Genomic DNA, 11,845 nt, shown 5'->3' on the forward strand with positions numbered 1-11,845 from the left:
AATCAGATTTCTGGCTTTTTTCAAATGTTTCTCGTTTAGAGCAAAACAAAGCAGGCCCTTCGGGGCTGTGCCGCCTGCCACCCGAGCATCCCGTTGCTGCTCCAGCCCCTAATTGAATTTCCTTGGAAAGCGCTCGCCCGAGCCTGTTAGCTGCAGAAACCTCAACTCTCCTCTGGGCATTTTCTGTGATTTTCCTGATTTTTTTTTCCCAGAACTCTGCCTTGCTCGTGCCATACCTCCTGGTGTGGGCAGCAGCACCCAGGGTGTTGGGGTTGGGGTGGGAGAGGCTCCGCGTGGAGCCACCTCGGTCCTTCCCGCGTGCGCCAGGCGCTGCGCTGCCCGCTCAGGCTGTGCTGGTGGAAATGAGTTGTTGGGTATCAGCAGAAATGGGGTAATGGGATTATTTTTTTTGCCCCAAATCTCCATCTTGAGGCTTTCCTCAGCCACCACAGCTGCATGCTTGCAGCTCTGCTTCATCTTCAGCCGGGCTTTGGCAGCGTCTTCCCCGCTTGAGCCTCCCGTGTTTGACTTTGGGGACGGTCACCCCCTCGCTCCGGTGCCATCCTGCTGTCCATCCTCCAGGGATGTGTGTCCTGCTCTGCAATGGGGCACACTGGGGAACAGGCAGCAGCTTCTGGGCGTGCTTCCACCCCAGTCCTGTTTTCCCTTGAGTCACCCTCCATGAGCACAGGAGGCTCCCAGCTGCGGTGCCGGCTCCTTCCCCGGTGCGGGATGCGGCACACGGGGCGGTACGAGATGGGAAGGGATGGGATAGGACGGGATGGGAAGGGACAGGATGGGATGGGAAGGGACGGGACAGCCCAGCGCCTGCCCGGTTCGGCCACTTTCAGTGCCAGGGCTGAGATGCTGGGGCGGCGTGTTCTCCCAAAGGGCCGCCTCTTGCGAGGAGCGGGTTGGCTCGGTGGCTCCAGGAGCTATTAATTACTCGCTCCACCCGAATGGCTCATCGTTGGACAGCCTCGCCAAGCCAGCATGCTGCTGCCCTGTGCGCCGTGCCCTGACCTCTGCAGAAGAGCTTGTGCTCACCTCGCTGCAGCTCCTTCAAAGCTGCTTTGGTGTCTGTGCTTAGGAAAAGCCCCAGCCTTGCAGGCTCGCAGCCCGGCGCAAGGGTTGTGCACCACGACTGCAAGATTTTGGGATCCGTCACCGTACGGTCTTGCCTTGAGCAAATCCCTTCTGCCTCAGCTTCCCTGTTGAGCCAAGCGATATTAAGGCCGTTTCATGGTGCCTTAGAGCTGTGGCTGTGCTAAAATGAGGTTCGTCAAGACTGGGGACCGTGTGATGGGCATGGGCTTAAAACTGTAGGCTGGGTAGATCTCCGGATGAAAGGTGCTGCATAAGTGCAAATTATTATTCTTGTTAATAATGATGTCCACCAGCTCACATTTATCTACTCTTCAATTAACTTTTTTTTAAGGACTCTTAGCAGGTTAGAAAGACACAAATTTTCCCTGGCAGAACCTGTGCTGGTTTGACCCCGTAAGGTTATGCAATTACTGTACTGGCATGGTCCTTAATTAGACTCTCCATAATTTTCCCCGGCACAGCGGTGTGGCTCGCTGCTCTCTAATTCCCAGAATCTCCTTGGATCTGATAGGCGTCACCTTCGCTGCTTTCCAGGCTTCAGGGATAATTGCTTGCTCTTAGGGACACTTTGCACGTCCCAGGACCTCCTCCCCATCCTAGGAGGCTGCAAAGTCCCCTTGGCCAGCTTGGTGAGGGAGCACTGAGCCACCACGGTGCTCCTTGGTGTCCGTGAGAGCTGACTCGATCCCAGACTGGATCCTTCACCCTTTGTTGTTCTCCATCATGTTTCTCCGCTCCTAGACCCCACAACGTGTTTGGGATGTAACACGATGCTCTTTGGTTTCCGTAGGCAGAGCTGGGGCAGGAACCTAATCCTGCTGGGTCCACAGGTTTCCTTGGCAAACCGTGTTCTCCCACGGCTTCCAGTTTAGTCCGAGGGCTTTGGGGCTTGGAGACTGCTTCTTCCCTTGGATCCGCAGCACCTGAGGGTCTTGAATACCACCTTTATATATGTCACATACATTCCTGAGGCATATTTCCCAACCTTGCTCGCAGTGATGGATGCTTCTCGCAGTGATTTATTTCTCACCCTCCCTGGGCTCCCTTCTCGCAGATATTCGGGCAGGTTGGTAGCCTCACACAGCTCCAAGTCATGTTTTTCTTCTCCTTAGGAGACAAGGAGTCACTCCTTCCCCACCATCACGCCCTCACCAGCAGCTCTTGGGCAGGAACAGGTCCTCCTGGAGGGCTCTGGGGCGGTCGGAGCCTCCTTGGCAGGGTCGATATGGGCCCTTGGGTTTGTAGGGACAGCCAGGCCCAGGCTCTGTGCCCCAAACCCGCAGTAGGGTTTTGTGGCCGGAGGAGAGGTTTGGTGGTGGTCAGACGCTGCTGAGCCTGGGCCTGGCCACGAGTTGAATTTTGGGGGTTTTGTCCCTGCTCTTGCCCAGGTGCTGTGACCCTGCCCTGAGCCAGGAGGATGGTCAGGATGGACACTGCTCCTGCCCGTCTGGCCAGCCCGAAATTCCTCTCTTCCTACCCACCCACTGGCTATAAATAACAAATAATAACAACTCCCAGGCTGGCAAGCTATTTGGGGTTTTGTGGGTTTTTCTGCTTTGTTTTGCTTTTTGCATTTAGGAAGTAACTTTTCATAGAATCCAATGTTGTTGTTTTTTTCTGACCGGATTCCTCATTGTCCCAGGACCGAAATGTTTTTACAGAGTTTGGCCCAGGTAAGGGGGCAAATCGGGGATCACGGGGGGGTGAAGCTGGGAGCTGAGCCCTGCTGGATGCGGCCGGGGCTTGCTCAGGAGCATCACGACTTCTGGGCACTGCTGGGCCTTCCCCCCCCCACCCCTTTTCCTTTCCCTGAATATCATTGAATGCGAAATGCTTTAGTGCATTAATTTCAGACTGAATGTAAATAAGCCATTTGGACTTCTCCCAGTTGAGCAAACTTTCAAACCTGGATTTTGCTTTCCTCTCCTCCAGCCTGGCTCGTGGGATTGGAAGGATTTGCTTCAGTGCTGTCTCTTCTGCACTTGAAACCACTTAATCAAGCTCTAAAATATCCCTCGAATAGGTCAGACAGGCACCTGACTGGGACAGGCAGCGTGTAAGGGAAAACCAAGAGAGATTACGCGCTCGTTTTATCTGCATAAAACAGATTAGAAAGCTCCCAAACTAAATATTGCTGCTAGGTAGCGTGTTGTTAATGGCAAATGCCTCGCTAGACAGTCTTTGTTTGTGTCTCCGTCCAACACCATCCCTTCCCTGCCCTGGGACACTAAAGGGAGAGACGAGAGGGTCCTGAGCTCCTCCACGTCAGCCGGAGCTGTGACCCACAGCGCTGGCTTTGGGTGCTCCTCAGGTCCTGAAGAGCTCAGATGTGGCTCCAGGTGTGTCCGAGGCCCTCTCCTGCCACCAGGTTTCTCCCTGTGCAGCCAAAGGCAGCGCTCAGCCGGCGGGGGAACAGCTCGTCCCTTGTGCTCGGCTACAGCTGAGAAAACCCACGGGGGAGCCATGGGAAAACCTGGCAGGATTTAACCCAAAAATGCAGCTCTGGCGTCTCCTCTTCCCACATCCTCTATGCCTGCCAGCCGGGGGGCTCAGCACCACGGGGGCAAAAAAAGCCACCCAGGGGACACCCGCGGTCACCCCGGGCGCAGCGGGGGCCGTGCTGGCGGCGTGGTTCTTGTTTGTGGTGCCGGCGCCAGCCCCGGCCGGTGCTGCTGGGCGGCTGCTGACGTGCTGCCATCTCCTCCTGGTTGTGTCCGGGGATTTTGCAGTTGGGTCAGCTCCGTCCTGAGAGCCCGTCGGGAACAAAGCACGCCTCCAAGGCACGCGTGCGCTCGCCCCTAGCCAGCACAAAGGTGCTGCACGGGGTCCATCCTCATCCCAGTTTTCCCCCTGGTCCCAAAACTCTCATTTTGTGCCTTTTGCTTTGCAAAAGTCTTGTGAGATACTCGGTGAAAGGCAAGGAGAGCTCGCAGCTCTCTGACATCCATCAGCTCTTTCCCCTTCTCCTTTTTTTCCCAGCTCGTGGGCTGTTCGGGGGGCACCGGAGCTCAGCGGTTTCTCGGGGCTCTTGCAGAGGGCGGGCTGGGACTTTGCAAATGGGGAAAACGGTGAGGAGGCCTGACCGAGAGCCTCTGCTGGGCTTGGCACCAAGAGGCAAAGGAGGGGAGTGCCACCTCTGTCGGCTTAATTCCTCGTACCTGACGGCGGTGCCGTGATTCACCGAAGCCGACCTGCTGTTTTTAAACGCTGCGTTATCTTTGCTCTCCTAAAGCACCTGGGGCGATCTCCCCGTGTCACCTTCGTTTCTCGTCTGGATTTTCCAGAAGGCGTCCTCGTGGCCCTCACCCCACGGACTGGGGCAGCAGGGCTGCGTAGGGACCGGACCAGCTTTACCCACATTTCTCTCCCGTCTATTTCTGTCCCTCTCCTGGCCAGCTCGTTCCAGTGGGAGTTAATTTAATTGCCAGCTTCCTCCCTCCTTCGCGTGCGTGAGACTTCTGGTGGTGCGGGGTAATGACACGGGGGAAGCACTGCCTGCAGGACGCTGTGCGCGGAGCGGACACGGCGATGCTCAGCACCTCGAGCCCCTTCCCGGGGACCTTTTGGGGCCGTGCCCTCCAGCCACGGCTCCAGATCGCGCATCTCTGGCTCCGTCTGGAGCTGCCCAGCTATCAGGGCCTTCGTGTCTGGCATTTACAGGCGTTAGAGGAGGCGTGGGCCAAACCCTGCAGGGCTGACTCAGGCCGGTCCAGGTCGGGGCATGACAGAGGGCTCGGATGCAGCAACCTGCGGTTGTTATTCACCTTCACACCACGCCTACGCACAAACACCCGGGGCTAGAGGACAGCCTGCTCCCTTCCCTTTCACCCCGGGCTTTCTCAGGGGCATGGGAACAGGTTTCTTTCTGGGGCTTGCTTGCTTGCTCCCACTCCGTTTGGGTTTCTGTGCAAAATTCAGCCGGGGCTGGTGGATTTCCCTTGGTTGGGCACCAAAATCTCCACGCCGGTGGGAATGGTTGCAGGAGAGCCACGCTCAGGGCCCTGCAGGTTTTCTTGGCAAAAAAAAAATCTCTCCTCCACCAGGTGACTTTCGGGCCAGGGAGAAAAATCCTGTGCGGGAATTCTGGAAGATGGTTTTGTAAAACAAAAACCCAAGGCAGGTTTTTGACATCGGTCTGTTCCGTGAGGGGACTTTGCCTTAGGGGGGAAACCATGAGCGGAGCTGGAGCAGCGTGCTGGGCAGGGCGGTGCTGTGGGGAAACTGAGGCAGGGGGATCGCTGCCAGCTGCTTGCAGCCCCTCTGCGACAACCCCAGGCTCCTGTCCCCCCCCCGCGGGCTGCGGGTGGTGCCCCCAGCTCCCTTGTAGGGCCTCTTGTTATAGTCCCTATAATTATACGTGTGCGGTCTGCTCGCCTTCCTGCCCAGCTCCTGCCTGCAGGAATATTTTGCTCGTTATATTGAGCATCACCAAGCGGCCGAGCTCTCCAACCACCCCCCCCCCCCAGCCTGCCTGCATGTAGGGCCTCTTGTTATAGCCGGGGAAATGACGGGTGTTTGGTCTCCCTGCCTTCGCCCAAGCTATAATTTAGTTTTATAAAAAGTGCAGCCCAGCCCCTGTGGTGCAAGCGGGTGCTATTCCTGGGCTGGGGAGGAGGAGGGGGCTTGAGGGGGCTGGGGGCTCTGCGCCGAGTCCCATGCAGCCCCCCGGGCACACCGCTGTGGGGTGTCCCCCCCCCAGCTCCTCCAGATTTCTGCGAGGGGATGGATGCGTGATGCTGGGGTTTGTCCCCACGGGGCTGCTGGGGATAAATCCGCTGGTTTGGGGACGTGACGGGGGGTGGCAGCCCGCTCCCTGTGGGGAGGACAGCGCCCTTTTCATGGGAGTGGGGGGGAAGCAGCTTGGGAGGCTGCGTGTAACCAGCTCCCCTCTTTTTGGAGAAGGAATCTGTGACTTTGGGGAGGGTGCTCGCTGGCATTGCAGCAGGGTGAGCAGCTGCAGAGTTGCACAGCCCCAACACCCCCCCCCAAATCCTTCACGGTGGTCCCTGTGTCCCCCCCCCATGCGCTCTCCAGGCTGTAAAGGGGGCAGATGGCTTTGCCTTACACCCAAAAGCACATCCCCTGGCATGGGCTGGTGCAGCAGGCGTGATGGCAGCGGGGTGCATCCTGGTGGCACCCCGAGGATGCCACCAACCCCGGCTCCAACCCCGTTTCTCTTGCAGAGGCGGGCGAGACCTCGCGCCCTTCGCCAGCGGCCCCCTCGGCGGAGCCCCGGCCGCCCGCCCGCCCCGCGGCCCCCAGGCACGAGAAGTGCCCAGAAGACGACGACGAGTCCCGCAAAGCGCTGACGAACGGCACGGCGCCGGCCAGGACCGAGCTCGCGGACGCTCCCGAAGCTGTGACATGTGAGTGCTCCCTCCACCACGGCGCTCCCCGGCAGGGCTCGGCCAGTTAATGAGCGATGGGGCTGATTAACGAGGCGGGCAGCGGCAGTGGGAAGCCGCCTCCTCCTCGCTCTGTTCTTCCCCACATCAAAGCAAAAGGCTTGGGTTGAGCGTGAGTCACCGGGAGCTGGGGAAAGCCAAGGGCGGCAGCCAGCAGCCCCTGGTTTTGGGGAGAAATGCGGGCTGAGAGGAGGTTTGGGGCACGCTGGGTTAACAGCAGGGCTGGGGGCCCTCGCTCTGGGTCCCGTTATGGGGCTGGGAGAGCAGAGCTGGCCGAGGGGGGAGGCTGGGGGCCAGCCCCTCCTGCAGCCACGCCATCCATCCCTTCCCTGGCTCCCAGCCTGGATGCTGGGAGTTTGCTCCCAGGCTGCCCCTTACGCACGCGGCCGTTCCCCGTTCGTTTCCAAGGGGTGGAAGGCGCCTTGATGCTTCCCGGTGGGGCAAGCAGAGGGCAGGAAGGGGGCGAGCAGAGGGTGGGAAGGGGGCGAGCAGAGGGTGGGAAGGGGGCCACAAACTTCGCCAAGCGGGCAGGAGGAGGTGGGGGAACGGCGCTCCTGCCGGCAGCGTACGTGGAGCGAGGCGAGCGCACGTTTCCTCAGCCCCAGCTCGAGCCCTTGCAAGCATCTGGGAGCTGGGCCGGCTGCCCACAGACATTCTGCACCTCTGAGTCATGCCGCAGCCGCTGCACCCCGCGTGGCGCGGCCCCGCGCAGCCCCCTCCCCACTCCATAGGCCCCGGGGCCGGGAGGAGCGCAGGCACCTGGGGGCGTGGGGTGCAGGGACCCCCCCTCCCTCCTTCCCGTCTCGTCCCCAGGAGGTTCAGCTCCCGGCATCATCGCCAGCAGCCCTCGCTTTGCAGCCTGCTCGGGTGCAATGGGAGTCCTGGGGCTGTCATCGATGGGGCTGTCATTGATTTTGGGGGGCAGATCTGCCCCATCGGTGCTGTGCCAGGTGGTCCAAGCCCTGCTGGTGACAAGGGACCAGGACCTCTGGCAGAGCCGGGTGGCAGCTGGGTGAGGATGGCTGCGGGTCATCCACCCACCCACCACCAAGCCCCAGGGATCCTCCAAGGAGTCCAAGCCAAGCTGGTGGTGTGACCATACGGGGCCACCACCCCCCCAAGAAGTGTCCCCACGGTGTGAAACACAAAGTTTCGCCCTTACGGAGGGATTTTGGTCAAGCACAGGCAGGATCTGTCCCATGGGCTGCTCCTCCCGGCCCTGCCACCGCCTTACAGAGCATTGCGCATCGCTCCTGGTGGCCCCGGGTTGAAGATGTCGGAAGAACTTTCTGAGCTGTAGCCCCCCCTGAGGAATGGAAGCTCTTTTTCGTGGCTTGGAGCGGGGGGGGCGGCTGGCTGGCCCTCGCTGCTGCTCGCTGGAGCCGGAGCGTGAGTTTGATTTACAAACAGTTTAATCTGAGGAATGCAGCGAAATGGAGAACGCCAAACCCAGCGCGCTCCGTGCTGCTGTAAGCTCTGCTGCTTCTCAAAAGAAATAATATATGTGTATCATAAAATAAAGAACAGCAGGCAAACCTGCGGGTAGTGAGCGGCTGCGCTGGGCTCAGTGCTTGTCCCCTCCCCACGGCTCTGGCCAGCCCCAGGTGCCACCGTCCCCACCAGCCCTGTGCATGGTGGCACCTCAGGGGGTGCTCCTTCACCCCTTGGGAACCAAAGGGATCCACCTGGGACCTCGGGAGGTTTGGGGGAGAAACGTCCCATTTTAGACAAGGTCCGTTTACCCTTTCTCCCCTCCTCCCGCCCCTCCTGCTTTCAGCCCCATCTTCCAGCTCAGCTCTGCCTATTTTCAGCTCCCTCCCCGGAGCGTTTTGTGCAGTTTTCACCCAAACTCCCGGTAAACCTCCCTCCGCGGTCTGAGCCCAGCTCCCCTTTTGGAAGCAGCAGGGGCACTCGCTTGTGGTTTTCAAGCCTCCGTCTATTTTTGCCGGTGAGGACAGAGGTGGTGGGGCTGCGTGCGGGGGGGGCTTGGCCGTGCCCCCTCCTCCCGTGGGACCCCTGTGGCCAGGGTTTGCAGAAAGCAGCTACTGTTCCCCGGCAGCCAGAGGTGCCTTTGCCCTCGAGCCTCTGGGCTGAATCATCCCTTGTTTACTGACGCGGGAGGGGAAAAATCAAAGTTTGGCAAAAGCAGGAGGTGATTTGTGCCTTCGAGTGGAGCTGCTGAGCTGGGGGGGCAAGCGCTCGAGCCCCCTCCCTTGGTCTGCGTGTCCGCGGGTGGACACGGCACCGGGCAGGAGCAGCGAGGCGTGCGAAGGCTGGAGGCAGAGGCAGCCGGAGCAGATCTTTGTTCCCTCCTCCAGCAGGGAAGTTCAGCCAGAGGCTGGGGAGCCCATTCATTAGGCGGCCGTGGTGCTGAGCTCTCCAGCTTCGCCTTATCTGGCTGCCCACAGCATGCTGGGGACGGCCACGGGCAGCACGTGGGCTGTGCCGCGGGATGGCGGCTTGGCCGTCGGGTTCCTTTTGGTGGTAGCAGGGGCTGATGCTTCTCTGCTTCCCTGAGCTTCCCTGCTCGGCATGAGGGGAGCGTGTCCCTCCGTGCCGCCGGTCACCCCCCCCGGTGGCTCCATCCCTCCTGCCTGCACTGGCAATGCCGGGACCCTGGGGACCTCCTCCCCAAGTCCTCTGCTGGGTTTTGGCAGCTGCGTCGCGTCCTACACGCCAAGGCTTTATTTCTTGCTCTGTTTTTTCATCCCTCCCTCCCTTTCTTTCTCCAATTCTCCCTCCTTCTCTCCAGCCAGCATCTCATTTTCCCTCTCCCTCCTCTTGGACCGCTCGCTCTCCTGCCAGAATCGCTTCGTCCCTGCCACGGGGGCACCCCGTGCCCATCTGGGGACCAGGTTCCCATGTAGTGGCAGGGGACAGGGACCAGGACCACATTTTTCCCCCATCACAGCGCTGCAGGGGCAGCAGGACCGATGTTAACACGCTGCTCTCCCCACCAGGCCAGCCCCAGGTGCGAGCAGCCCCGCAGCCCCCCGGCCCCTGCACCCACCTGCTGCAGAACGGGGCCGGGCGAGGGCCGGATCCAGGCGGTGCCCTCGGGGACGCGGGGAACGGGGTCTTCCGCCCCCTGCCCAGCTCGCAGAAGCCTCACCGTAAGCTGCAGTCCCACCACTCCATCAACAGCCAGAGCAGCAAGAAGAGCAAGGGCAGCTCCAAGTCGGCTTCGTCCCACATCCCTATCGAGGCGCAAGAAGGTACCGGCTCTCCCCGGGGGGCCCTTCCCAGAGGGTCTCCTCCAGCCCCGTAACCCTTGGGGTCTCTTGTGTGGCACCCTTCCAGCTCACCGGGACCCTGGGTGTCAGCCCTGCTCCCCTCCTGGGACCCTCCTGCGTCTGCACCTTGCCCTGCCCCAGGGCTGGTGCCGACCGGGTCATTTCACATCCTCCAAAATCGATCTCCTCTGGGGTCTGGGCATGTCCCAGGCAGCAGAACCGGTGCCCAGGCATTGAGGCAGGTCCCTGGAGCGGTGCTGGGCTCCCAGCCCCTTCCCAACCCTCCCCTTAATTCCCAGGGGAGAATTTCCCTCCTCTGGGGGCCGAGCGTCTGCTCGCCAAGTGCTGCCCCAGCCCAGCTTGGGGTGTCAGCACCTCCCTGCCCTGTTCCCCTGCAGACTGCTGCGTCCACTGCATCCTCTCCTGCCTCTTCTGCGAGTTCCTGACCCTCTGCAACATCGTGCTGGACTGCGCCACCTGCGGCTCCTGCACCTCCGAGGACTCCTGCATCTGCTGCTGCTGCTGCAACTCGGGCGAGTGCGCGGACTGCGACCTGCCCTGCGACATGGACTGCGGCATCATCGACGCCTGCTGCGAGTCAGCCGACTGCCTGGAGATCTGCATGGAGTGCTGCGGGCTCTGCTTCTCCTCCTGAGGGCTGGAGGCAGCGGGAGGGAGGACGACCGGGGGCGTAATTCCCCCTCCTGCAGATCCCCGAGCCCCGCCGGTGGGGAAACCCAGGCGTGAGACAGAGCAAAGCCTGGCGAGGGAGGAGAGGGCAGTTCCCCCGTTGCAAACCTCGTCCTCGGAGCCGCTGAGCCCGCTCAGACCCTGTCTGGGGACAGTGCCTTCGGGCTCTACCTCTTCCCCACGCACCAAGGGTCGCGGGAGCACCCTGCCACCTGAGCCGAGCGCAGGAGCTCCCATCCCGCACCCCCGCTGCCCGAGGAAGCTGCTCCGGGCACGGCAACAAGGGGGCACCTGAACCATCCTCTCCCCAGGGACCCTCCAAGACTGGGTGCAGCTCCCCAGGGGGACCCCGTGGACACCAAAACCTTCAGCCAGGCTGCGGGCCCGGTGTTACGGGGATGCAGCGCCGGCCCCCAGCACCTCCCCAGTGCTGAGATCGGCAGCCAAGTGCAATAAAATGCCCACGGCGGGGATCCCCCTGTGGCTGAGTGCCTTTACCCCTGCCTCTTCCCTTCCTGCAGGGCTGGGGCAGCTGCGCCAGGCAGGCACCGACCCCGTGAGCATCCCTCGGTGGGTCGGTTGGTGCCAAATGATCCCCAGCTGCCGCCACCCCACGGACAGGGCTCGTGGCTGGGTGAGGGTGGATAACACCCCCTTGGAGAGCTGGGGAGAAGGGGAGGGAGAGTAAGTGTCATGGTATTATTATTTTTTTTTTTTTTTGGTCCCTTTTGTTACTGTAAATAAAGGTCTTTCTTCATTTCTGACCGAGGGCTGCTGCATCACGTGCTCTGCAAGGCGCTCCCGGGGGATGGCAGCTCGTGGCTGCACCGTGCCCCCCATCCCTGCGCCGTGTCCCCTCGGTCCACCGCAGGGCATGGGGGCTCGGGCAGGGGATGCAAGATTTTTCAGACGCTGGGGACACGAGATGGCTCGGTGATAGCCCTGGAGCTCTGCCCTTCACCCCTCACTTCCCGCAGTTGGTTCCCCTCTGCCGCAGGGGCACGGGGTCCTTATAGGAGAAAAGAAAAATGCCAAGTCCCAGCTGCAGGGCTGGGAGGGCGCAGAGTGCCCGGGGTTTGGGAGGTGCTGTGGGAGGTTTGAGGCCAGCCAAATTCGGTGGCCTGGGTGCCTTTGTGTCACCCGCCTCCTCCCAGCCCTGCCTAGGGACCGTGGAGCTTGCCGTGCCGTGCCATGCCGTGCCGTGCCCTGCCATGCCGTGCCCTGCCATGCCGTGCCATGCTGTGCCATGCCATGCTGAGCCGTACTGTGCCATGTCATTCTGTGCCATGCCGTGCCGTGCCGTGCCAGTAAGAGACCTTGACCCCCCCCGCCCCCCCGGAGTCTTGCAGCCCCTCGGGGTCTGCCCCAGCGAGGCTGCTGGCTGGGCTGAAATTGAGCAAGGAGGGAAAA

General features: G+C 61.1%; 1 protein-coding gene across 1 annotated transcript; it reads left to right on the forward strand.

Moving 5' to 3' along the window:
- Window positions 1-2,756: 2,756 nt before the first annotated feature.
- Window positions 2,757-11,199, forward strand: MDFI (MyoD family inhibitor). Its single transcript, XM_035347382.1, has 4 exons — window positions 2,757-2,780; window positions 6,224-6,473; window positions 9,473-9,727; window positions 10,144-11,199. Exons 1-4 carry the CDS (start codon window positions 2,757-2,759, stop codon window positions 10,398-10,400), a joined length of 786 nt encoding a protein of 261 aa, XP_035203273.1. The 3' UTR covers window positions 10,401-11,199.
- The last annotated feature ends 646 nt before the right edge of the window (window positions 11,200-11,845 follow it).

Source organism: Oxyura jamaicensis, chromosome 26 (assembly GCF_011077185.1).
Source record: "Oxyura jamaicensis isolate SHBP4307 breed ruddy duck chromosome 26, BPBGC_Ojam_1.0, whole genome shotgun sequence".
Classification (NCBI taxonomy): domain Eukaryota; kingdom Metazoa; phylum Chordata; class Aves; order Anseriformes; family Anatidae; genus Oxyura; species Oxyura jamaicensis.

Excerpts from the sequence above, each read along its gene's own strand:
- MDFI (XM_035347382.1), top strand. The coding sequence starts at position 2,757 with ATGTTTTTACAGAGTTTGGCCCAG. Across the intron at positions 2,781-6,223 it reads TTTTACAGAGTTTGGCCCAG|CGGGGTGCATCCTGGTGGCA; the intron begins GTAAGGGGGCAA and ends GCGTGATGGCAG. Across the intron at positions 6,474-9,472 it reads CGCTCCCGAAGCTGTGACAT|GCCAGCCCCAGGTGCGAGCA; the intron begins GTGAGTGCTCCC and ends TCTCCCCACCAG.